Below are 25,320 nucleotides of genomic sequence, written 5' to 3'. Positions count from 1 at the left end.
GCACCCCCAGCCTACTCACTGGCAGGGCAGCGTGAGGAGCAGAAAAGGCCTTGACACTGTGTAAGCACTGCTCAGCAGTAACTAAACCATCCCTGTGTTATCAACACTGTTTTCATCACAAATCCAAAACATAGCCCCATACAAGCTACTATGAAGAAAATTAACTACATCCCAGCCAAAACCAATACAATTATAATTGCTTAAAACTTGCAAGGTTAATGTTGGAAATACAAAAGTGTTCCTAGTCTAGGACTAGGCAGGAAAATAAGAGGTGACTAGAAATTATAGGGAACTCATCCTTGGCAATGATGAAGGGTATAAATCTTAGTAGTGGTGAGTTACTGTTTGGAATGAGTACACTTGATAAGAGTCATGGCCAGAGGGGCAAGGTTTTTTTACTTTGATACCCTCCTATCCAAACTTTAATTCTTTTCATGAAGCTAATATTATAGTACACTGTAGGTAAGACAACATTTTGCATCTCTTCAGGAAAAAAAATATATTTGGTGTAAAGCTGAGAGATGCTAAGCATTGCTTCTAACTGAATGCATTAAGCATTTGGCAGTCGGAACAGCATCAAATTGAAGTTATTGATCTTGACCTATAAAATTCTAAATGGTACAGAGACTTCTAAGAGAGTGTCCTGGGTCTGGCTGGGCTGGAGTTAACTTTCTTCATAGCAGCCCCTGTGGTGCTTTGTTTTGGATTTGTGGCTAAAACAGCGTTGATAACACACTGGTATTTTGGCCATTGCTGAACAGTGCTTGCACAGTGTCAAGGCTTTCTCTGTTTCTCTCTGTTCCCCCCTGCCCTCCAGCAAGTAGGGTAGGGGTGGGCAAGAAGTTGAGAGGCAGCCAGGACAGCTGACCGAAATTGGCCAAAGGGATATTCCATACCATATCAAGTCATGCTGGGGGGGAGGGAAGGGTGTGTGTGTCTTCCAAGGTAGCCATTGCTCAGAGACTGGCTGGGTGTTGGTCTGCTTGTGGGAGGTAGTGAGTGATTGCCTTTGCATTGCTTCTGTTGTTTTGTTTTCTGTTTCCCCCAGCCCCCTTCCTTCATTCTTCCTTCACTTATTAAACTTTATCTCAACCCACGAATTTTCTTGGGTTTGCTCTTCCTATTCCCTACCCTGTTCTGTTGGGGGTTGGGGGGAGTGAGCAAGCAGCTGTGTGGGTGGTTAGATGCTGGCTGGGGTCAACCCACCACAGACATGATCTTTCTAACATTGCCTCAAGTGCTATACAGTTGTACAGACAAAACAATTCTTTCGCTGGTTTAATTTGTTTTAATCAAGATGAGGAGAAGCAAAGGAGAGAGCTATACTAACAAGACTGCAGCTTTGCCAATGTAAACAATATCTACGCTCGTACTGCTTCTGCTGGTATATGTGATCTGTATCTGTATAGTCTATTTGACTTTCATTCTGATAGAAGTTCTCAAAGCTAACTTTCACTTCCATTTCATAGAAAAAAATGTTTCTGGCAAGTTTTTTATCAACAGCTAAGCTGTTCTTTATTTTTTACTCTAAACGTTGCAATTTTTCATTTTTTTTCTTGTGCATGTTAAGCCAAAAGATCACTTTAATTTCTTCCAAAATGCTGCTTTTTTTTTTTTTTTTTTTTTTTTTTTGCAACTCTTGCAAGACATGCATGAACTGGTAGAATCAATAGGTGAATGGTCTGAAATAGTTGATAATTTAAATAGTATAAAACAGTAGCTGTATAGAAGTTTTCCTTTTTAAGAGGTTTTGAGAACAACACTTGGCTTTGCTTCAATTGCTCCCTCCACTGCTGCTTCCCCCTCGATTTGATTGTTTGGGGTAGAAAGAGGTCTGACTAGAGTTTTGTAAATAAAAGAAAATTGAGGTAAGGGTAAGGAATGTTTGAATGATGAGTCTAACCTTTGCCTTAAACTGAAGTGTTCTTTTGTCATATTTTGCAGTCTGTGAGTTGCTGTGCATCTGTATTTGCTTTTAATAGGCTGTGTGTTGGGTTTGGGGAAGACTCTTTTTTTGGCTGAAATATGGTCTGGTGACTGCTTAAATTCAGGTTATAGCCTGAATTGAAGCCTGAGTAGGCTTAAAATACAACAGTCTGACTCAGATCAGTTACCTCTGGTTCTGCTTGTTTACTGAAAATGAGCAAATTGGGGAGGAAAGAAAAAGCTGGTTATAAGAGAGCCTTTGTCCTCTTTGGATGGTTCAGAGTGCTTTCCTCCAGTTTGAGTTATTAGGGGAAATGGCCTATCTGAACTTGTGAAGTTTTTAAAACTCTGTGTATTGGAAATGAGTAATTTGAGAGAGGTTGCACGTGTAAATATCTGATAACTTTATTTGAAACAAAGGTTTGGAATTGCATCAGTTTTAACTGAGAACTTTCATTAGTTTCACAGGTCTGGTCTGTGAAAATAAACAGAAGCCTTAAATTCTAAGGACACCCATTGTTACATTGTTTGTTTTTTAGGTGGTATCATGGAAAACTCGACAGAGCAATTGCAGAAGAACGTCTTCGGCAAGCGGGAAAACCTGGAAGTTACCTTATTCGAGAGAGTGATCGGAGACCAGGTTCATTTGTGCTTTCATTCCTTAGTAAAACAAATGTCAATCATTTTAGGTGAGAATTAAATGTTTTCTTTTAAAATGCTGTAACCTGTTTATTTGTGGTTTTAAACTTAGTACAGTATAGAAAACAATTGTGTTATAAATTGAATATTTTTTACTTCTCTTTTTATCCATGTATGGTATGGCTCTTTACTAGGGTTTAATTGTTTTAAACCATGCTACTAAAAAATTCCTTTATAGGCTAAAGAATGAAAATCTGAGGAAATCAACATCATCAGAACAGAGAAGCTACTTGTTGTGGTTTAACCTGGCAGGCAGCTAAACACCACACAGCTGTTTGCCCGCTTCCCCCCCCCCCCCCCCCCCCCCAGTGGGATGGGGGAGAGAATCGGGGGAAAACAAAGTGTAAAAAAAAAGGTAAAAGGTAAAAAAAAAAAAAGAAGGGTTAGAAAAGGAAGCATAAAATTTGTGGGTTGAGATAAAGGCAGTTTAAGAGGACAGAAAAGGAAGGGAAAATAATAATAATAATGTTGATAAAAAAAATATACAAAAATAAGTGATACACAGTGCAATTGCTCAGCCAGTTCCCGAGCTGTGGTCACTGACCTGCTGGCCAACCCCCCCAGTTTATATACTGAGCATGATGTCATATGGTATGGAATAGCCCTTTGGCCAGTCTGGGTCAGCTGTCCTGGCTGCGCCCCCTCCCAGCTTCTTGTGCATCTGGCAGAGCATGGGAAGCTGAAAAGTCCTTGACTGGTGTAAGCACTACTTAGCAACAACTAAAACATCAGTGTGTTATCAACATTATTCTCATCCTAAATCCAAAACACAGCACTATACCAGCTACTAGGAAGAAAATTAACTCTATCCCAGCCGAAGCCAGGACAATATCCACCCCTTGTTCCATACCATCTATGTCATGTCCAGGTCTTAACCTTTCCAATACATTCCAATTAATCACCACCGCTTTGTCTGTCTCTTGATATATACACACAGATATCATTCCCTTAGTCTATTGGCTATCCCTCTAAACTGTCCGATGAGTTCATTTAGTCCATGACTTTGGGCTTCACTCATCATAACAGTCTTTCAGGGTAGGAGAGATGGTGTGTGGTGTTGGACTGTTGCATGCTGAAGCCAGTTCTGGTTCCATCACAGTTCCATCTGGTTCCATGCTCGGTTTCCTCAAAGTTCATTCTTCATTAATCTGGGTGATTCTTACTGTAATACTGTTGATATGGCATATAGTCACCATAGAAGTGATGACATCCAGTATTATATAGCAATTAACATCATACAATTCAGTTCATTGGCTATTTTCACCCAAAATCACATCCCCTTGAGGTACACATCGGACTTCCCCATCCTCCTGCATCACCCACCAAGTGCACTCTGATCCTTGAGCAAAAGCAATCCCACGAATGGGTTTGCCTTTGCCCGAGGCGGGAGTAACCCAGACTGTCTTCCCCGTCATATTTTTTAGGTGCACTACAGGGTCTTTATCCCCCTCTACAGTACGTAACAGTTCTGACTGGGCAGGGCCAGCTCGATTGGCAGATCCCCTAGTGTTGACTAACCAGGTGGCCTTTGCTAAACGGGTATCCCAGGGTTTGAATGTCCCACCACCCATTGCTTTCAGTGTAGTCTTTAAAAGTCCATTGTACTGTTTGATTTTCCCAGAGGCTGGTGCGTGATAGGGGATGTGATACACCCACTCAATGCCATGCTCTTTGGCCCAGATGCCTATGAGGTTGTTACAGAAATGAGTCCTGTTTCCTGACTCAATTCTTTCTGGAGTGCCATGTTGCCATAGGACTTGCTTTTCAAGGCCCAGGATAGTGTTCCGGGCGGTGGCATGGGGCACGGGATATGTTTCCAGCCATCCGTATTTGTATTTCAGCCATCATCCTCTATACCAGAGAGGCTTTAACCACTTCGCTTGCTTGATTGCAGCGCATGTTTCACATTCGTGGACAACCTGTGCAATAGTGTCCATGGTCAGGTCCACCCCTTGATCACGAGCCCATCTATATGTTGCATCTCTTCCTGAGATGTCATGGCCTGAGGTGTCATGGGCCCACCAATCTAGCAATAATTCACCCTTATGTTGCCAGTCCAGATCCACCTGAGCCACTTCAATCTTAGCAGCCTGATCCACCTGCTGGTGGTTTTGATGTTCTTCAGTGGCCTGACTCTTGGGTATGTGAGCATCTATGTGACGTACTTTTACAACCAGGTTCTCTATCCGGGCAGCAACATCTTGCCACAATGCGGCAGCCCAGATGGGTTTGCCTCTGCACTGCCAGTTGCTCTGCTTCCATTGCTGTAACCACCCCCAGAGGGCATTTGCCACCATCCATGAGTCAGTACAGAGATAGAGCTCTGGCCACTTTTCTCAGTCAGCAATATCCAAAGCCAGCTGGATGTCTTTCACCTCTGCAAACTGACTCGATTCACCTTCTCCTTCAGCAGTTTCTGCGACTTGTCGTACAGGACTCCATACAGCAGCCTTCCACCTCCGATGCTTCCGCGCAAGATGACAGGACCCATCAGTGCACAGGGCATATTGCTTCTCATTTGCTGGTATTTTATTATACAGTGGGGCCTCCTCAGCACACGTCACCTCCTCCTCTGGCGATATTCCGAAATCTTTGCCTTCTGGCCAGTCCACGATCACATCCAAGATTCCTGGGCTCTCCAGGTAGGGCCGTTCCCCCCAGCTGCAGTGTAGAGCCTGCCTGGACTGGCCCAAGGGCTACTGCATGGACTATCTCCTGTTTAATTTGTTCAAAGGCTTGTCGTTGCTCAGGGCCCCATTTGCAATCGTTCTTCTTCCGGGTCACTTGATAGAGAGGCCTTACGATCAGACTGTAATTTGGAACATGCATTCTCCAAAAACCCACAATGCCCAAGAAAGCTTGTGTTTCCTTTTTGCTGGTTGGTGGGGACATGGCTGTTATTTTGTTGATCACATCCATTGGGATCTGACGACGTCCATCTTGCCATTTTATTCCTAAAAACTGGATCTCCTGTGCAGGTCCCTTGACCTTACTTTGTTTTATGGCAAAGCCGGCCTCCAGAAGGATTTGGACTATTTTCTTCCCTTTCTCAAAACCTTCTGCTGCTGTGTTGCCCCACACGATGATGTCATCAATGTACTGCAGGTGTTCTGGAGCTTAATCCTGTTCCAATGTAGTCTGGATCAGTCCATGGCAAATGGTGGGGCTATGTTTCCACCCCTGGGGCAGTTGATTCCAGGTGTACTGGACCCCCCTTCAAGTGAAAGCAAACTGTGGCCTGCACTCTGTTGCCAAAGGGACTGAGAAAAACACATTAGCTATGTCAGTTGTGGCATACCACTTGGCTGCCTTTGACTCCAATTCATATTGAAGTTCTAGCATGTCTGGCACAGCAGCACTCAGCGGTGGCGTGACTTTGTCCAGGCCCCGATAGTCTACTGTTAGTCTCCACTCTCCATTAGGCTTTCGCACTGGCCATATGGGACTGTTAAAGGGTGAGCGAGTCTTGCTGATCACTCCTTGGCTCTCCAGTCGATGAATCAGCTTATGGATGGGAATCAGGGAGTCTCTGTTGGTGCGATATTGCTGCCGGTGCACTGCTGTGGTAGCGATTGGCACCTGTTGTTCTTTGACCCTCAGCAACCCCACAATAGAAGGGTCCCTCAAGAGACCGGGCAGGGTAGGCAGCTGTTTAATTTCCTCCGTCTCCAAGGCAGCTATACCAAAAGCCCACCGGTACCCTTTTGGGTCCTTGAAATACCCTCTCCTGAGGTAGTCTATGCCAAGGATGCACGGGGCCTCTGGGCCAGTCACAATGGGGTGCTTCTGCCACTCCTTCCCGGTTAACTCACTTCAGCGTCCGATACAGTTAGTTGTTGGGATCCCCCATCACTCCAGAAATACGGATGGGTTCTGCCCCTTTATAGCTTGATGGCATTAGGGTACGCTGTGCACTGGTGTCCACTAGAGCCTTCTACTCCTGTGGGTCTGATGTGCTAGGCCATCAAATCCACACAGTCCAGTACACCCGGTTGTCCCTCTCCTCCACCTGGCTGGAGGCAGGGCCCCTGTATTTCTGGTCATAATATCCATTACTCACTTCTTGTAAATAAGTGTCAGGTGTTCTTTCATTACAGTCAGGAGTAAGATCAGCCCTTCTACTCTCTCTGGGGAACTGCTCACTGGAAACTGGAGCAGCATTTTTCCTGGGAGAACCCCCTTTTGTAGTTGTTTTTCCTTGCAACTCATGTACCCGTGCCTCTAGGGTCGAGGTAGGTTTTCCGTCCCACTTCTTCATGTCCTCTCCACGGTCACGCAGGTAAAACCACAGGGTGGCCCATGGTGTGTATCCACTATATCCTCTCTTTTGAGCAGAAGGACGCTTACTCCTAATGGCTAAGATACCGGTCTGTACAGGTGGAGAGTAGGACCTATCCTCTTTGAGTTGCTGGAACTCCTGGGACAGCTTTTCGGACAGTTTTTTCACAACTGAGTTGCAGGCCCATGGGGAGGAAGAGAGACTTTCTTCGTATTGTTGGAGTTGGCTAGCCATTTCATCCACCATTGGTTCCTCTCCCTCTTTCCAGGTCATTACTGATAATGAGTTTACACGTGATGATGGTGCGCTCCGTACAAACTTCCGCCACATGGGTCATGTGCACCTGACTTCATCTGGATCTTTGGATAACTGCTTGTTGTCTAGGTCACCATAAATCACTTCCAGCACAGCTAATTCCCTCAGGTACTGGAGACCTCTCTCCATGGTGGTCCACTTGCCTGGGTGACATATAACATCTTCCTTGAAGGGATACCTTTCCTTCACACCTGACAGGAGTCGCCTCCAGAGGCTGAGGGCTTGTGCCCCTTTTCCAATCGCTTTGTCAATGCCCCCTTCCCTAGAAAGGGATCCCAGCTGCTTGGCTTCCCTACCCTCTAAATCCAGGCTACTGGCCCCATTATCCCAGCATCGGAGCAGCCAGATGATGATGTGCTCGCCTGGATGGACAACGACTGAAATCTTTTCGCATATCTCGCAGCTCACTCAGGGACAGGGATCGGGTGGTTACCATCTCATTTATGGGTTCTGCCTCTTCCTCCTCCTGTTCTCATGATGGCCCTGGTTCATCTTTGTCCCTTACTAAACGAGCTGATTTTCTTGTGTATTTTTTCTTTTGTATAGGGGCGACTGATACCAGCACAGGTTGGTTCTCTGGTTCAGCTGCAGTGCCTGTCATGGGGGTTGGAGTAGCTGCATTGCCTGTTGCCGGGGTTTGAGTAGCCACAATGCCTGTCGCTGGGGTTGGAGTAGCTGCAGTGCTTGTCACCAAGGTTTGAGTAGCTGCAGTGTGCGTCGCGGGCGTTGGATTAGCCGCAGTGCCTGTCGCAGGAGTAGATCTCTGGATGGTATTTTTACATAGTTGTTTAACCCTAAACAAGACCTGAACCACATTCAGGAGACATAACAATAGGAACATGCTGGTTCGAACATCCCAAGGATATTCAAAATTCTCAAGAGCTGTTTTAACTAGCCTGAAGGAGAAAGGGAAGGTGAGGGAGAGGGGGAAAGTGTCCCCCCTTGTCTCCCCCATAGATTGGTTCTCCGAGGAGAAGAGGTAAAAAGTGTAATTATTAATAGTTTCTGAGAGATGGCTCCCGAAGTATGGGGATGACAGCAGCACTGAGTACAGTCTCATGACTGATAATTTTATCATACCATAAACCGGTGTTACACAAAACAGCAAAGTGATAACTTTAATCCAACTCCCAGAGGTGATAAACAGCACTACAGGGAGTGCATATGGCAAGTAAGGTGTTATATAACACAGCTCTGAGAGCAAATAAATCAGCATTGTGATCAGCGACTAGTCAACTAGTATAATGAATGCTTATCACAAATTTGTTTTAACACACTCTGGTCAGATCTGTTGTTATCTCAACCCTTCGTGCCCCACGTTGGGCCCCAGAAAGGACTGTTGTGGTTTTACCTGGCAGGCAGCTAAACACCACACAGCCGTTCGCTCGCTTCCCCCCCTCCCCAGTGGGATGGGGGCGAGAATCAGAAAAAAAGGAAAAAAAAAGTAAAATTCATGGGTTGAGATAAAGACAGTTTAATAGGACAGAAAAGGAAGGGAAAATAACAATAATAATAATAATAGAATATACAAAAATAAGTGATACACAATGCAATTGCTCACCACCTGTCAACTGATGCCCAGCTAGTTCCCAAGCAGCGATTGCTGCCCCCCCGGCCAACTCCCCCCAGTTTATATACTGAGCATGATGTCATGTGGTATGGAATAGCCCTTTGGCCAGTCTGGGTCAGCTGTCCTGGCTGTGCTCCCTCCCAGCTTCTTGTGCACCTGGCAGAGCATGGGAAGCTGAAAAGTCCTTGACTAGTGTAAGCACTACTTAGCAACAACTAAAACATCAGTGTGTTATCAACATTATTCTCATCCTAAATCCAAAACACAGCACTGTACCAGCTACTAGGAAGGAAATTAACTCTATCCCAGCCGAAGCCAGGATACTTGTCTAAAGCTGTTGTGACTAAATTTACAGTAACATGCAGGCTTCTTATTAGTAGTCTGAGGAGATTGTTTTGAGTCTATTCCTCAGTTATTGCAGCTCACAGGACATACTTGAATGTCAAAGTCGTTGCAAATCTGGGTGCTTCCTTTATAAGAAATAAATAATGAGGAGAAACAAAGAGGTTATGTGTTTAATAATACGAGGATTTGCTTGAATCAGCTTTCAGTATGCATTAGAATTAGTTGTTCTAAATACAAATAGCCCTTTATTTGAAATTGTAACCAGGATTATTTTACCATTAGCAAGTTATATACATTAATTTATTCTCATTTAGTTTAAATGAGGTATGTGCTGGGAAGCGCTTGAATGTTAGTCAGCAAGTAGTGTGCCGCAGTGTAATGTTCGTCTTCACAAAATAGGATATCAAGTGCATCTTCAGCAGTAGAAAAAACCTTTGTCAGCTATCTAGATAACAAGAAATAAACAGAAAGCAAATTTACTTGTAAAGCAAACAGAAATAGTATGCTCATGTTTGCATCATACTGTCTGAGCTAACAGTTCTTGCTTCTCAGCTATACTGATTCTTGTTTGGGAACTGATTACTATGTAGCAGTAGTAGAAAATTAAATTATGTTAATACTTGCTTTTTAAGTGCTGTTTTCAAGAGTCTTATTTTTAATAACTTCTGCTTATTGTAGCCAATATCAGGTGTTGAACGTTGGTTCATGTCCACCATAAAATTGTTTCTGGCATCTTAGATAGAAAATAGGAAACCATTAAAGACTTTCTAAGAAAGGGACCCTTATAATCTTTTTAAATCTTAAAGAATCTTTCCTTCTTGGATCTATTAAATATGTGAAGAGATAACTATTCAAAGGAAACTAATTTGTTTGCTGATACTTTTCTTCGTAGAACAGACCTGGTTTTGGTTTCATTTGTTGACTGCAGAGTGTATATGTTTTTTTTTATTAGAAGGGCAGATGCTACACTCAAACTTTTTTCAGTCTCCAGAATAGCAGTCTTGAAGTTATTTCAGTCAAATATAGGGGTGTGTCCACTGGGTCCCACAGACTGGAAGTGTCACTTTCACCAAAGCTTGTTCTTTGCCAATTGCAGCCTTCCAAAAATGGGTGAAATTTCCGTTGCTCAACAATCTCACTGATATTTTGTTTCCTAAAAGTGATATTTTTCGGATTAAACTTTCCTTACATATTTCTGTTTGAGTAAAATACCAATATTTTAGGTGAAAATTCTCCCAATCCCCCCCCCCCCCCCCCCGCCAAGTTGGATATGGGCATATGTTCATGCAGCATATGATTGACAGATAGTGTATGAGTCCATCATCAAAACTAAATTCTTTTTGGCTGAAGTAGTGTGTTTTTTGATGAGTTGCGGAGTGATATAAAATATTGGGAAGGAAAATCTTTATCTTTTCATCTTGTCCTTCAGAATTTTCTGTGATTACAGAAGTCTTTGTATTTACTAGTCCTGTGTGTTCTGAAGAAAGGTTTCATTTGAGCTTGATTTAATAATAAAATGTGAAACACTAAATTTCTTTTAGAAGCCTAATCTCTGAATAATTTACCATGGATTTTATAAGGAATCTGGTAGAAAATATGCCAAGAGATCTAGTCTAGATCCTTAAAGTTATATTATTTGCTGACTCCCCTTGCAGTGATATATGCTTAAAAACTTCAAATTTCATCTCTGAAGATTGATCTTAGTATACGTTTTACACTCCTGTTTGGGAGAAATAATATAGTTTAAACAACTGACCTGAGAAGAGATTTTTAAAGCAGGAATGTATCCGAATACTGACCTGTTAAAGAAAAATAGAATAAAAGTGTAAGAAACCAACTACAGATAAATAATATACTTATCTGAGTTTCTCAGCAGTTAAATTTGTTTTTTCCTTTTGTTTTTGAATTGTTCATGAGCTTTGTAAAGAAGTCAAATGCGAAGTAGAAAACTAAGTAGAGTCAGACATGTTTAACCTTTTTTACTGTAACTTGTTTTGAAATATCTAGAGATATAACTTGTCTTCTGGAAACTGGAGAGTGAGGTAACATGATGTTAGATGTTAAGTTTTTTCTTTAAGTGAAATTTGATTAGTTGACTAATAGTTTCTCTCAATTTCTTGTATTTTATTGCATATTTTTATCTTCACTGATCAATGACATTATATATTCTTAGACGTCAGTTTGTGAAGGTGTATCATAAGACTTCCTCCTTTGGTGGAAGTGCTCACCAAGCCACTTTCAATCATTTATCAGCAGTCCTGGCTAACCGGGGAGGTCCCAGTTGACTGGAGGTTAGCAAATGTGATGCCCATCTACAAGAAAGGCTGGAAGGAGGATCCGGGAAACTACAGGCCTGTCAGCCTGACCTCAGTGCCGGGGAAGGTCATGGAGCAGATCATCCTGAGTGCCATCACACGGCACATTCAGGACAACCAGGGGATCAGGCCCAGTCAGCATAGGTTTAGGAAAGGCAGGTCCTGCTTGACTAACCTGATCTCCTTCTATGACAAGGTGACCCACTTAGTGGATGAGGGAAAGGCTGTGGATGTTGTCTAACCTGGACTTTAGTAAAGCCTTTGACAAGGTTTCCCACAGCATTCTCCTGGGGAGAAACTGTCTGCTCATGGCTTGGATGGGCATACTCTTCGCTGGGTAAAAAAACTGTCTGGACGGCCGAGCCCAGAGAGTTGTGGTGAATGGAGTTAAATCCAGTTGGTGGCCGGTCACAAGTGGTGTTCCCCAGGGCTCAGTATTGGGGCGAGTTCTGCTTAATATCTTTATCAATGATCTGGACGAGGGGATCGAGTGCACCCTCAGGAAGTTTGCAGATGACACCAAGTTGGGTGGGAGTGTTGATCTGCTGGAGGGTAGAAAGGCCCTATAGAGAGATCTGGATACGCTGGATCAATGGGCTGAGGCCAACTGTGTGATGTTCAACAAGGCTAAGTGCCGGGTCCTGCACTTGGGTCACAACAACCCCGTGCAACGCTACAGGCTTGGGGAAGAGTGGCTGGAGAGCTGCCTGGCAGAAAAGGGCCTGGGGGTGTTGGTCTACAGCTGGCTGAATATGAGCTGGCAGTGTGCCCAGGTGGCCAAGAAGGCCAATAGCATCCTGGCTTGTATCAGGAATAGTGTGGCCAGCAGGACCAGGGAGGTGATAGTGCCCCTGTACTTGGCCCTGGTGAGGCCGCACCTCGAGTACTGTGTTCAGTTTTGGACCCCTCACTACAAGAAGGACATTGAGATGCTGGAGCATGTCCAGAGGAGGGCAACGAAGTTGGTGAAGGGTCTAGAGCACGTGTCTTATGAGGAGCGGCTGAGGGAGCTGGGGTTGTTTAGTCTGGAGAAGAGGAGGCTGAGGGGAGACCTTATCACTCTCTACAACTACGTGAAAGGAGGTTGTAGCGAGGTGCGGGTCGGTCTCTTCTCCCTAGTAACAAGTGACAGGACGAGAGGAAACGGCCTCAAGCTGCGCCAGGGGAGGTTTAGGTTGGGTATTCTGACAACAGAATGCCATAATTGTTTGAATTTCAATTTCCCCTTTCATTTGGGTTTTATGTGCTTTGCAAGTATTTTATAGTTAAGCATCAAGATAAAGTATTTAGAATTAGAATATGTTTTTGTATATTATATAAATACAGAAGTATATGTAAGCAACAGAAGTCCCGTGTGAAAGAAAATAAAAAATATTTCTTCTGTGAATTCTTTTAGCTCCGTGGCATGGTATCAGTTGTTGTAAGGTCAGAAATATGAAGTTATAAGCAAGATTTCTTGTGACAGTAAGTCAAACAATAATTTCTGTTCTTTCCTATTATCTCTTTTATCACAGTACTTATTGTGGAAAGGTGCTAGTGCTAATTTCAGTTTCCTCATATCCCAATAGCATGAATTCATCTGTTAGCAAGCTAGCATGTTCAACAGTTCATTGAGGACTCTGCATCAACAGTGTCCCAATTGGTTTTTAATTTTTCTAACCAATACTAACATCAGTAAGTCCTTTAAAATCCTGTATTCAATTATTCTTAGGTAAATTCTATTTCATAGTTAAAATTTATGTGCTTACAATTTAAGTCTAATATGTGTGTGTATTTGCATATGCATATTTACCAAAATAAGCTTTAAAGGAACAAATATCAGTGCTATGAAAACTACTGTTTTCACTGTATAGTACAATTTATTTCTCTAGGTTCTGAAGTACGAAAAGCCTTTTTTTGTCTGTCTTGTCTGTTTTACAGTAGAGAGGTTCAGTGACCATCCAGGTTGTGGTGTACAAAATAGAACCTAGGCTTGATTTGCAGAAGTGCTGAATGCTTCCAAATGCAATTGAAGTAAGCAGGAGTTTTTCACATGTAAAAACCTATATATATATATTGCCGAGTGCTTTGGAAAAACAGGTGTAGGCATCTCAAACTTGAAATTTAATATTAATGGACACTTGTGAACTCAGTCTGAATACCTCAGCTCCCTGTAAGTAAAATGGAATTAATACCATTTCTTTGTCTTGTGGGAGAATTGTAAGAACCAATTAGTTCATGTGTGTGATGTGTTCAGCTTTCATAATGGTAGCGCTATTGAAAACCTCCCAAGGTTATCAATAACTCTGCCTTTACAGCAGAATGTGAATGGTAAGTAATATAGTAAGCAATATAGAAAGCAGTGGAAAAACAATAACAGCTGCTTATTGTGTCAGCACTTTCCATCCTGTTCATGGAAACAAGCCAAGACCTGAGGGTGGTGGTGAGGTGGTGGGAGGTAACCAGTATGACATCATTTGAATTAAAGGCTGTCTCATAAATAGATACGCACCAAAAAAAAAGTTTGGACCGTGAACCTTAATTCTGCCATTTTCTGACTCTTAAGCGCTTACTTTAACAACCTCATTGTCCTCTTGCTGTATTTTTCATGTGCAATATGAAGAGATGAATGGCCGTACACTAATTTTTGGTGGTTTTCCATCTACAGCAGTATGCAGCCATCTGATAGATAAACCTTCGTTAGTATGTCCAGAGTGTGACTTATCACATGCATTCATGTGACTTAAGTGTACAAGCACTGAATTAACCCTGTTCCTATGAGAAATCAGTGTATAAAAATGCAGTCTCGCAGGACCAGTAATAAATGATTGTTTTGACATTTGACTTTGGTGAGGTTAAAGAAAGGTGTTTGTATCATGCAAAGTTTTATTATATTATTAGCTTACTGTGGTCTACCTTCACCGTCCAGTGCATCTCTAAACAATGGGGAATAAATACATGACTTTCATTCTCCAAATCTATGTACAAGAGAGACTTCAACAAGTCTTCTGTACATATGAAAGCTATGCAGTATGAACTTGAAAGTCACAAGACCAGAGGCTCCACTGAAGAAGGTAAACTCCATCCCATTACTATTTCCACTGATTCTGTTTCTATTTAAATAAATCAGTATTTGCTTGGAGTGAAGAGTCATCTGTCATCATAAGAGCCTGGCCACTTCCTCTTTAAAGTTAGAACTTTCTCATCTTTACTTTAAGTGCTAATGCCAGATAAGCAAGGGAATATGTACCTGTTTTCTGAGGGAGGACTAAGGTTAGGGTTAGGAAGATTTGGGGATGAATCATAAAGAGAAATATACGGATGAGGGAAAAGTTCACATTCTCAGTTGTGTCAAATTCCTGTTTGATGTAATTGCTGAGGGTTAACAAAGGCACTAAATGCTGGACAACCAAACTAGTCACCAGTGTGTCTTAACTTAGGTTGAATACAACAGTTTGTGTCTATTGGCACTGTACATCTCACTTTCATTCTGATCCCTAGGCAGATCTGTCTTTTGTCCTTAAATTCTTTAGTAGCCCCTCTGCTGAAAGGAAATAGTGAAAACCAGATTCTGTCAGTGTGACAGATGCATGTAGGATTCTGTTGTTCTCCACTCCTATGATGGCAATTTTAAGAAATCTCTAAGGTACTTTGTGCATTTTTGACAATAATAAGTGACTTCAGTAAGGCCCTGAGTATAAATATAGTCAAGAAGTGACATGTGACAGTTTATATCCTTTCTCCCCCCCCATACAGAAATCACCACTTCCTTTTGAAAAGTAATACAGAATATCTGAGTCATTAAGGGTCTGTCTCAGAATGTGATTTCTATCACATTACTGCTTCTGTGGTTTGTTTACCATGTGAGTTAACTACATCAATCTTTTTCTCTGCCTGTTTCACATTCATGACCTTGCCATCTATAGGGAAAAAAAAAGATAAAATTTTGAAGCAAACTGTGATATTTTGAGTTATTGTAGATTTTTGTTTATTTTGTTCAATATTGTTACATGACTTATTGGAGTTAAAGCAGTGGTGGAATTGGCTCTTTCTGTCCAATGGTCTGATGTGTAAACCTGTCTATAGCAATAATAAAAGTAATCTTAAATAAGAACGTCAAGAAACCGGTTGAGTAAATCAAGTAGGGTAATTCTGGCAAGAAAATAGATTTAACTAGTGCTAGAGTAATAGTAATACTAATAAGAGCTGGTAATGACAGGAAGGATAGTTGTATCGAACTTGTTTTTATTTCTTGCTATGTCCCTTCTCTCCCTTCTCTTAGCATTTTCAGTGTTTCAGATGTCTTTTTACATTAAGGACCCAATATAATTAAAGTAATGCAGTCTTCGAGTCCTCTATCTCTGTAACTTGCATTCCAGCCTTCCATTTAGATATTGTCCTGGTTTCAGCTGGGATAGAGTTGATTTTTTTCTTCCTAGTAGCTGGTATAGTGCTGTGTTTTGGATTTAGGATGAGAATAATGTTGATAACACACTGATGTTTTAGTTGTTGCTCAGTAGTGCTTACACTAGTCAAGGACTTTTTAGCTTTCCATGCTCTGCCCGGTGTACAAGAAGCTGGGAGGGGGCACAGCCAGGACAGCTGACCCGGACTGGCCAAAGGGCTATTCCATATCATATGACGTCATGCTCAGTATATAAACTGGGGGGAGTTGGCCGTGGGGGAAGCAATCGCTTCTTGGGGACGTGCTGGACATTGATTGGCGGGTGGTGAGCCAATTGTACAGTGTATCACTTGATTTGTATATTATTATATTATTATTATTATTACTATTACTACTATTCTATTTCATTTTACTTCAATTATTAAACTGTTCTTATGCAACCCACGAGTTTTCTGACTTTCACCCTTCCAATTCTCTCCCCCATCCCACTGGGGTGGGGGGAGTGAGCAAGCGGCTGTGTGGTGCTTGATTGCTGGCTGGGGTTAAACCACGACAGTCCTTTTTAGCGCCCAACGTGGGGCAGGAAGGGTTTGAGATAATAACAGATTAATCAGAGTGTATTAAGGAATTTGTATCTGTTAACAGTTGCTGGTCATAATATTGGTTCATCTGTTCTTGATATTAGTCTACCTGATTTGCACCATGCTCTCGTTTTTGCAGTACGTGTTAAAGATTGGTGTTGGGTTTTGCAGTTTGCTGTGCTCTGCAGTGATTAGTGGTGTTTTGCCTGGGAGATTTGTTATTAAAACACTGCCCTTGAGCGTTATCTGGTATTTGGGTTTTGTAGTGAAGCCATTACTGTACTTTGGGTACCACCTCATGGAGCCAATTAGCAATTATATCTCTTCCTCTGAGAGGTTTTTTATGGAGGAAATACAGAATGGCACCTTTGCTGCCGCCTTCTATAATGTTTCCTCCTTCATTACAACAACTTTTCAGTATATCTTGAACATCCTTGGGTAGTTAAGATATATCTATTGGTAGTTCTTGGGAATGTTCTTTCAGTTTTGTCTAAGGTCAATAAGCAGTTTAAGAATATCATCCAGCGATCTGCCCCAAGGCTGGATAGTTATGAGTGGCAGGGTGTGTGGGAGAGCATGGGCAAGTACCTAGGACAATGGGCCCCTCCGATGTTTTGGAACTTCACCCCTGAACAAGTGCAGAATCCTGAAAAACTAGTAAAGTATTTGGAAAAAGTATGTTGTCACCCTGGCAACTCCAGAGAGACACAAATCACTGCAATGTGCTGGGGCCTGGCCCATGCCTACCAAGCCCTATTCAACACTATTCAGAACCCTCAAGGGGAAGAGAAGGTCTCTGGATGTGATGACAAAATGACAGCCGCTGCGCCAGCCCCTGCACCAGCCCCCACGACAGGCACTGCGGCTGATCCAGAGAACCAACCCGTGCCAGTATCAGTTACCCCTATACAGAAGAAAAAATACCCAAGGAAATCAGCTCGTTTACTAAGGGCTGATGATGAGCCAGGGCCATCAAGAGAGCAGGAGGAGGAAGAGGCAGAACCCATAAATGAGATGGTAACCACCCGATCCCTGTCCCTGAGTGAGCTGTGAGATATGTGAAAAGATTTCAGTTGTCATCCAGGCGAGCACATCATCACCTGGCTGCTCCGATGCTGGGATAATGGGGCCAGTAGCCTGGATTTAGAGGGTAGGGAAGCCAAGCAGCTGGGATCCCTTTCTAGGGAAGGGGGCATTGACAAAGCGATTGGAAAAGGGGCACAAGCCCTCAGCCTCTGGAGGCGACTCCTGTCAGGTGTGAAGGAAAGGTATCCCTTCAAGGAAGATGTTATATGTCACCCAGGCAAGTGGACCACCATGGAGAGAGGTCTCCAGTACCTGAGGGAATTAGCTGTGCTGGAAGTGATTTATAATGACCTGGACAATGAGCAGTTATCCAAAGATCCAGACAAAGTCCAATGCACACGACCAATGTGGCGGAAGTTTGTACGGAGCGCACCATCATCAAACGCAAACTCATTGGCAATAATGACCTGGAAAGAGGGAGAGGAACCAACAGTGGATGAAATGGCTAGCCAACTCTGACAATATGAGGAAAGTCTCTCTTCTTCCCTATGGGCCTGTGTCTCAGCTGTGGAGAAACTGTCCCAGGAGTTCCAGCAACTCAAAGAGGATAGGTCCTACTCTCCACCTGTACAGACCTGTATCTTAGCCATTAGAAGTAAGCGTCCCTTTCATCAAGAGAGAAGATATAGTGGATACACACCACGGGCCACCGTGTGGTTTATCTGCGTGACCATGGAGAGGACATGAGGAAGTGGGATGGAAAATCTACCTTGACCCTAGAGGCATGGGTATGTGAGTTGCAAGGAAAAACAACTACAAAAGGGGGTTCTCCCGGGAAAATTGCTGCTCCAGTTTCCAGTGAGCAGTTCCCCAGACAGGGTAGAAGGGCTGATTTTTGTTTCCGATCTTAATGAAAGGATTTTTAATTCGCATTTACAAGAAGTGAGTAACGAGTGCTATGACCAGGACTAGAGGGGCCCTACCTCCAGCCAGGTGGAGGAGAGGGACAACCGGGTGTACTGGACTGTGTGGATTCGATGGCCTGGCACATCAGACCCACAGGAGTAGAAGGCTCTAGTGGACACCAGTGCACAGTGTACCCTAATGCCATCAAGCTATAAAGGGGCAGAACCCATCTGTATTTCTGGAGTGACGGGGATCCCAAGTGCTGACTGTATTGGAGGCCGAAGTAAGTTTAATCGGGAAGGAGTGGCAGAAGCACCCCATTGTGACTGGCCCAGAGGCCCCGTGCATCCTTGGCATAGATTACCTCAGGAGAGGGTATTTCAAGGACCCAAAAGGGTACTGGTGGGCTTTTGGTATAGCTGCCTTGGAGACGGAGGAAATTAAACAGCTGTCTACCCTGCCTGGTCTCTTGAAGGACCCTTCTATTGTGGGGTTGCTGAGGGTCAAAGAACAACAGGTGGAAAATTGCTACCACAGCAGTGCACCGGCAGCAATATCGCACCAGCAGAGACTCCCTGATTCCCACCCATAAGCTGATTCGTCGACTGGAGAGCCAAGGAGTGATCAGCAAGACTCGCTCACCCTTTAACAGTCCCATATGGCCAGTGCGAAAGCCTAATGGAGAGTGGAGACTAACAGTAGACTATCGGGGCCTGGACAAAGTCACACCACCACTGAGTGCTGCTGTGCCGGACATGCTAGAACTTCAATATGAATTGGAGTCAAAGGCAGCCAAGTGGTATGCCACAACTGACATCGCTAATGCGTTTTTCTCAATTCCTTTGGCAACAGAGTGCAGGCCACAGTTTGCTTTCACTTGAAGGGGGGTCCAGTACACCTGGAATCAACTGCCCCAGGGGTGGAAACATAGCCCCACCATTTGCCATGGACTGATCCAGACTACATTGGAACAGGATTAAGCTCCAGAACACCTGCAGTACATTGATGACATCATCGTGTGGGGCAACACAGCAGCAGAAGGTTTTGAGAAAGGGAAGAAAATAGTCCAAATCCTTCTGGAGGCCGGCTTTGCCATAAAACAAAGTAAGGTCAAGGGACCTGCACAGGAGATCCAGTTTTTAGGAATAAAATGGCAAGATGGACGTCATCAGATCCCAATGGATGTGATCAACAAAATAACAGCCATGTCCCCACCAACCAGCAAAAAGGAAACACAGGCTTTCTTGGGCGTTGTGGATTTTTGGAGAATGCATATTCCAAATTACAGTCTGATCGTAAGGCCTCTCTATCAAGTGACCCGGAAGAAGAACGATTGCAAATGGGGCCCTGAGCAACGACAAGCCTTTGAACAAATTAAACAGGAGATAGTTCATGCAGTAGCCCTTGGGCCACTCCGGGCAGGACATGATCTAAAAAATGTGCTCTACACCACAGCCGGGGAGAACGGCCCTACCTGGAGCCTCTGGCAGAAAGCACCAGGGGACACTCGAGGTCGACCCCTAGGGTTCTGGAGTCGGGGATACAGAGGATCCGAGGCCCGCTATACTCCAACTGAAAAAGAGATATTGGCAGCATATGAAGGGGTTCGAGCTGCTTCAGAAGTGATTGGTACTGACGCATGGATCCTCCTGGCACCCTGACTGCTGGTGCTGGGTTAAGTGTTCAAAGGGAGGGTCCCCTGTACACATCATGCAACTGATGCTACATGGAGTAAGTGGGTTGCACTCATCACCCAATGGGCTCGAATAGGAAACCCCAGTTGCCCAGGAATCTTGGATGTGATCGTGGACTGGCCAGAAGGCAAAGATTTCGGAATATCGCCAGAGGAGAAGGTGACGTGTGCTGAGGAGGCCCCACTGTATAATAAAATGAGAAGCAATATGCCCTGTGCACTGATGGGTCCTGTCATCTTGCGCGGAAGCATCGGAGGTGGAAGGCTGCTGTATGGAGTCCTGTACGACAAGTTGCAGAAACTGCTGAAGGAGAAGGTGAATCGAGTCAGTTTGCAGAGGTGAAAGACATCCAGCTGGCTTTGGATATTGCTGACTGAGAAAAGTGGCCAGAGCTCTATCTCTGTACTGACTCATGGATGGTGGCAAATGCCCTCTGGGGGTGGTTACAGCAATGAAAGCAGAGCAACTGGCAGTGCAGAGGCAAACCCATCTGGGCTGCTGCATTGTGGCAAGATGTTGCTGCCCGGATAGAGAACCTGGTTGTAAAAGTATGTCATGTAGATGCTCACATACCCAAGAGTCAGGCCACTGAAGAACATCAAAACCACCAGCAGGTGGATCAGGCTGCTAAGATTGAAGTGGCTCAGGTGGATCTGGACTGGCAACATAAGGGTGAATTATTGCTAGATTGGTGGGCCCATGACACCTCAGGCCATCAAGGAAGAGATGCAACATCTAGATGGGCTCGTGATCGAGGGGTGGACCTGACCATGGACACTATTGCACAGGTTATCCATGAATGTGACACATGCGCTGCAATCAAGCAAGCGAAGTGGTTCAAGCCTCTCTGGTATGGAGGACGATGGCTGAAATATAAATACGGGGAGGCCTGGCAGATTGATTATATCACACTCCCACAAACCTGCCAAGGCAAGCGCCATGTGCTTACAATGGTGGAAGCAACCACCGGATGGCTGGAAACATATCCCGTGCCCCATGCCACCGCCTGGAACACTATCCTGGGCCTTGAAAAGCAAGTCCTATGGCGACATGGCACCCCAGAAATAATTGAGTCAGACAACGGGACTCATTTCCAAGACAACCTCATAGACACCTGGGCCAAAGAGCATGGCATTGAGTGGGTATATCACATCCCCTATCACGCACCAGCCTCCGGGAAAATAGAACGATACAATGGATTGTTAAAGGCTACACTGAAAGCAATGGGTGGTGGGACATTCAAACATTGGGATACCCATTTAGCAAAGGCCACCTGGTTAGTCAACACTAGGGGATCTGCCAATCGAGCTGGCCCTGCCCAGTCATGACTTTTACGTACTGTAGAGGGGGATAAAATCCCTGTAGTACACCTAAAAAATATGCTGGGGAAGACAGTCTGGGTTACTCCTGCCTCGGGCAAAGGCAAACCCACTCGTGGGATTGCTTTTGCTCAAGGATCAGAGTGCACTTGGTGGGTGATGCGGGAGGACGGGGAAGTCCGATGTGTACCTCAAGGGGATGTGATTTTGGGTGAAAATAGCCAATGAACTGAACTGTATGATGTTAATTGCTATATAATACTGGATGTCATCACTTCTATGGTGACTATATGCCATATCAACAGTATTACAGTAAGAATCACCCAGATTAATGAAGAATGAACTTTGAGGAAACCGAGCAAAGTGCAGCAGTGATGGAACCAGAACTGGCTTCAGCATGCAACAGTCCAACACCACACACCATCTCTCCTGCCCTGAAAGACTGTTATGATGAGTGAAGCCCAAAGTCATGGACTAAATGAACTCAACAAATATTTTAGAGGGATAGCCTATAGACTAAGACTGGAAAAGTGGTAGTGATTAATTGGAATGTATTGGAAAGGTTAAGACCTGGACATGACATAGATGGTATGGAATAAGGGGTGGATATTGTCCTGGTTTCAGCTGGGATAGTGTTGATTTTTTTTTCCTAGTAGCTGGTATAGTGCTGTGTTTTGGATTTAGGATGAGAATAATGTTGATAACACACTGATGTTTTAGTTGTTGCTAGGTAGTTCTTACACTAGTCAAGGACTTTTCAGCTTCCCATGCTCTGCCTGGTGTACAAGAAGCTGGGAGGGGGCACAGCCAGGACAGCTGACCCAGACTGGCCAAAGGGCTATTCCATACCATATGACGTCATGCTCAGTATATAAACTGGGGGGAGTTGGCCGGGGGGCAGCGGTCGCTTCTCGGGGATGTGTTGGGCATTGGTCAGCAGGTGGTGTGCCAATTGTATAGTATATCACTTGCTTTGTATATTATTATTATATTATTATTATTTCTAATTCTACTGTTCTATTTCATTTTATTTCAATTATTAAACTGTTCTTATCTCAACCCATGAGTTTTCTGACTTTCACCCTTCCAATTCTCTCCCCCATCCCACTGGGGTGTGGGGAGTGAGTGAGTGGCTGTGTGGTGCTTAGTTGCTGGCTGGGGTTAAACCGCGACAGATATATAATTTCTTTTTCTAGAAAAGCTTTTAAATCTCCTCTTTCTTACGTATATCAATTGCTTTAACATCTGATCCTTACCTTAGTTGTTTTTCACTTTAAACTAGTTGAAAGTCTTGCTTTCTGGCTCATTTTCTATTTAAAGAGAGATTGAAGTTGCTTCCTTTCCTTTTGTTGTTACACTCTTGTTTGAGTTTTTATGTGTGTGTGTATATATATATATATATAGCTAGCCATAGTTTCTGTGCAAGATAACATTGCATGAGATTTTTGAAAACACACAGGGCAGGCAGCTATGTTAGTATTTTAACTGTGGTAGCCTATTCTGCAGCTGAGCCAAGAAATTGAGTCAAGATCCAGAAGATGGATTGATAAAGTTTTTCAGATGTAAAAAAAAAATCTTACAGATTTATGGCTTTTTCAAGTTCAGAGTTCTTACTTAGGAACAGTTGTACTGCAGTCTTCTAACTTTTTTTGTTTTTTTTTTTTTTAACATATAGAAAAGCTTTGTCTCTTTTGTGTTTTAACCCTGATAGGCAACTAAACACCACATAGATGCTCACTCGCTGCCCCCTCGCAGTGGGCTAGGGGAGAGAATCAGAGAGTAAAGGTGAGTAAACTCGTGTGTCAAGGCAGACAGTTTAATAGGTAAAGCAAAAGCTGCATGCGAAAGCAAAACAAAGCAAGGAAGTCATTCACCCTTTCTGGGTGGGGCTGCCCTCTTGCTGTGCTTGTGCAATATATCCTACAATGCATGCTGACCTCGGTTCTGTCACAACGCATGATAAAAATAGTAACGTTTTATCTCATTTGGTAACATTTCTCAGTCAAAACTGATTCACCCTTTTGGAGAATTATTTGCTATGCACACATCCTTTGTTGTTCGGCATGCATAAGTCAACCACAATACCAAACAAGCTGTTTATGGAGATGTTGCTCCTTTTCCAATTTGTACGTCTTCTCTTCTCTCTCATCCAACTACATTAGTATCTGTATTCTTATATTTTCTAGTTATAGATGATGATAACATTTGATCTTTGCTTCCGAGAGTGTCGTTATGTACAGAAATTACATAAATAAGTGTACTGGTTTTGGCTGGGATAGAGTTAATTTTCTTCATGGTAGCTCGTATGGTGCTGTGCTTTGGATTTGTGATGAAAACAGTGTTGATAACACAGGGATGGTTTAGTTACTGCTGAGCAGTGCTTACACAGCATCAAGGCCTTTTCTGCTCCTCACACTGCCCTGCCAGTGAGTAGGCTGGGGGTGCACAAGAAGTCAGGAGGGGACACAGCTGGGACAGCTGACCCCAACTGACCAAAGGGATATTCCATACCATATGACATCATGCTCAGCAATAAATCTGGGGGGGTGGGGGTGGAGTTTGGCAAGGGCTGCTGCTGCTCAGGGACTGGCTGGGCATCAGTCAGTTGGTGGTGAGCAATTGTTTTCTTTTGCATCACCTGTTTTTCTTTGTTTTGTTGGGTTTTTTTGTCTCTTCTTGTTATTGGGTTCCCCCCCAATTTTTTAAATTATTAAACTGTCTTTATCTCAACCCATGAGTTTTCTTGCTTTTACCCTTCCGATTCTCTCCCCTATCTCACTGGGGGGGGGGGGGGTGAGCGAGCAGCAGTGTGGTGGTGCTTAGCTGCCTACCGGGGTTAAACCACAACAGTAAGGCATGAGTGTTCTGATGTAGCATATGTGATGAACAAAACCTGGACACTAACCACAAGTAGTTCATAGGAAGCTTACTCCAGTCACTGTAGAGCAAATAATTCTGCATGTCTTCTTCAAAGATCAGTCTAAATTGATATCCTTTAAAATTTTTCAGCATACACTCTATGCTTGAGCTTCAGTGACTTAAAATATGTAAGCAGAAACAGCTCCATAAAGGACATGAGAGAAATGTAAACAATAAGGACTTTTCTGCATAAAAATGAAGTATATTAAGGACAGAGATTTTTCTATTATTAATGAAATAGATTGCTTTGAACAAATGAAAGTGGACGAGTTATAACGAAGTCATGAATTAAATGGCTTAAAAGCAGGAGCCACATAGCACTGCTGCACATGACACCTTTTCACTAAAGTTTGTTCACTTCGTAATTAAAGAAGAATGATACCTGTTTTAAAGAGAAGAAATAATGAATGGTCTAGAAAAATTACCTCATCCTCATAAATAGGAAAGTAATATCATGCACATATTGCTTCAGTCTTCAGATATTTTTTCCAAAAAATTTGATCATTTTTTCTTGTATTGGTCTAAGACAACTTGGTTTACTCAAAAATTATCAGTTTTAATTTATAAGTGACAAATAGTTTGATCATAATGAGCTCATTTCCGATGAATAGATGGGTCATTATTTATAATTAGTTGCTCTTATTCACGGAAAATCTCCATGGGTTCTGAAGCCGTAATGAATGGGAAGAAACAATAAAAAGAAATTAAAACAATGTTTTTAGTGAATATGGCACTAATCTAAAGAGTCTGTCATCATATGTGGTCTCTCAGTGAAACCTTTGAAGACAAGTGAGGACAAAGATCATTCTTCTGTTAGAACTATCTGAACTGGCTGATGTACAATCATATGGGAAATTAGAAGTTAAACGAGATACTAAGTTGAAGGTACCATATATCTACAAGAAACTGAAACATGAGCTCTGTCCTAGGGACAACTGCATTGCTGAAAACTGCGAAAATATAAATTCCAAGATTCAAATTAAAGGACTTCCCTGAATAATTTGTACCTTCAGGCCTATTAGATGTAATTGAGCTCAATGAT

General features: G+C 43.2%; 1 protein-coding gene across 7 annotated transcripts in view; it reads left to right on the top strand.

Annotated features, from left to right (window-relative positions):
• LOC148055464 (ras GTPase-activating protein 1-like) overlaps window positions 1-25,320 on the top strand; it is a 100,517-nt gene that overhangs the window by 16,644 nt on the left and 58,553 nt on the right. For 4 of the 7 annotated variants that reach the window (XR_015705372.1, XR_015705371.1, XR_015705370.1 and 1 more), the window contains exons 2-3: window positions 2,466-2,615; window positions 23,071-23,144. Coding sequence is in view for 3 of the 7 variants with exons in the window: in XM_087760413.1 (XP_087616539.1) it covers window positions 2,466-2,615; window positions 21,665-21,701 (187 nt within the window). In the remaining 4 variants the exon portion in view is untranslated. Of the gene's footprint in view, window positions 1-2,465; window positions 2,616-21,664; window positions 22,224-23,070; window positions 23,877-25,320 lie in introns of those variants that run through there. The other 3 variants (XM_087760414.1, XM_087760413.1, XM_087760412.1) reach the window with 3 other exon arrangements.

The sequence above is a fragment of the Nipponia nippon genome, unplaced genomic scaffold (genome assembly GCF_047370975.1).
Source record: "Nipponia nippon isolate SJK-2023a ecotype South Korea unplaced genomic scaffold, ASM4737097v1 scaffold_22, whole genome shotgun sequence".
NCBI classification, from domain to species: domain Eukaryota; kingdom Metazoa; phylum Chordata; class Aves; order Pelecaniformes; family Threskiornithidae; genus Nipponia; species Nipponia nippon.
The sequence above is the reverse complement of the archived record's forward strand: the minus strand, read 5'-3'. Positions and strand labels throughout refer to the sequence as shown.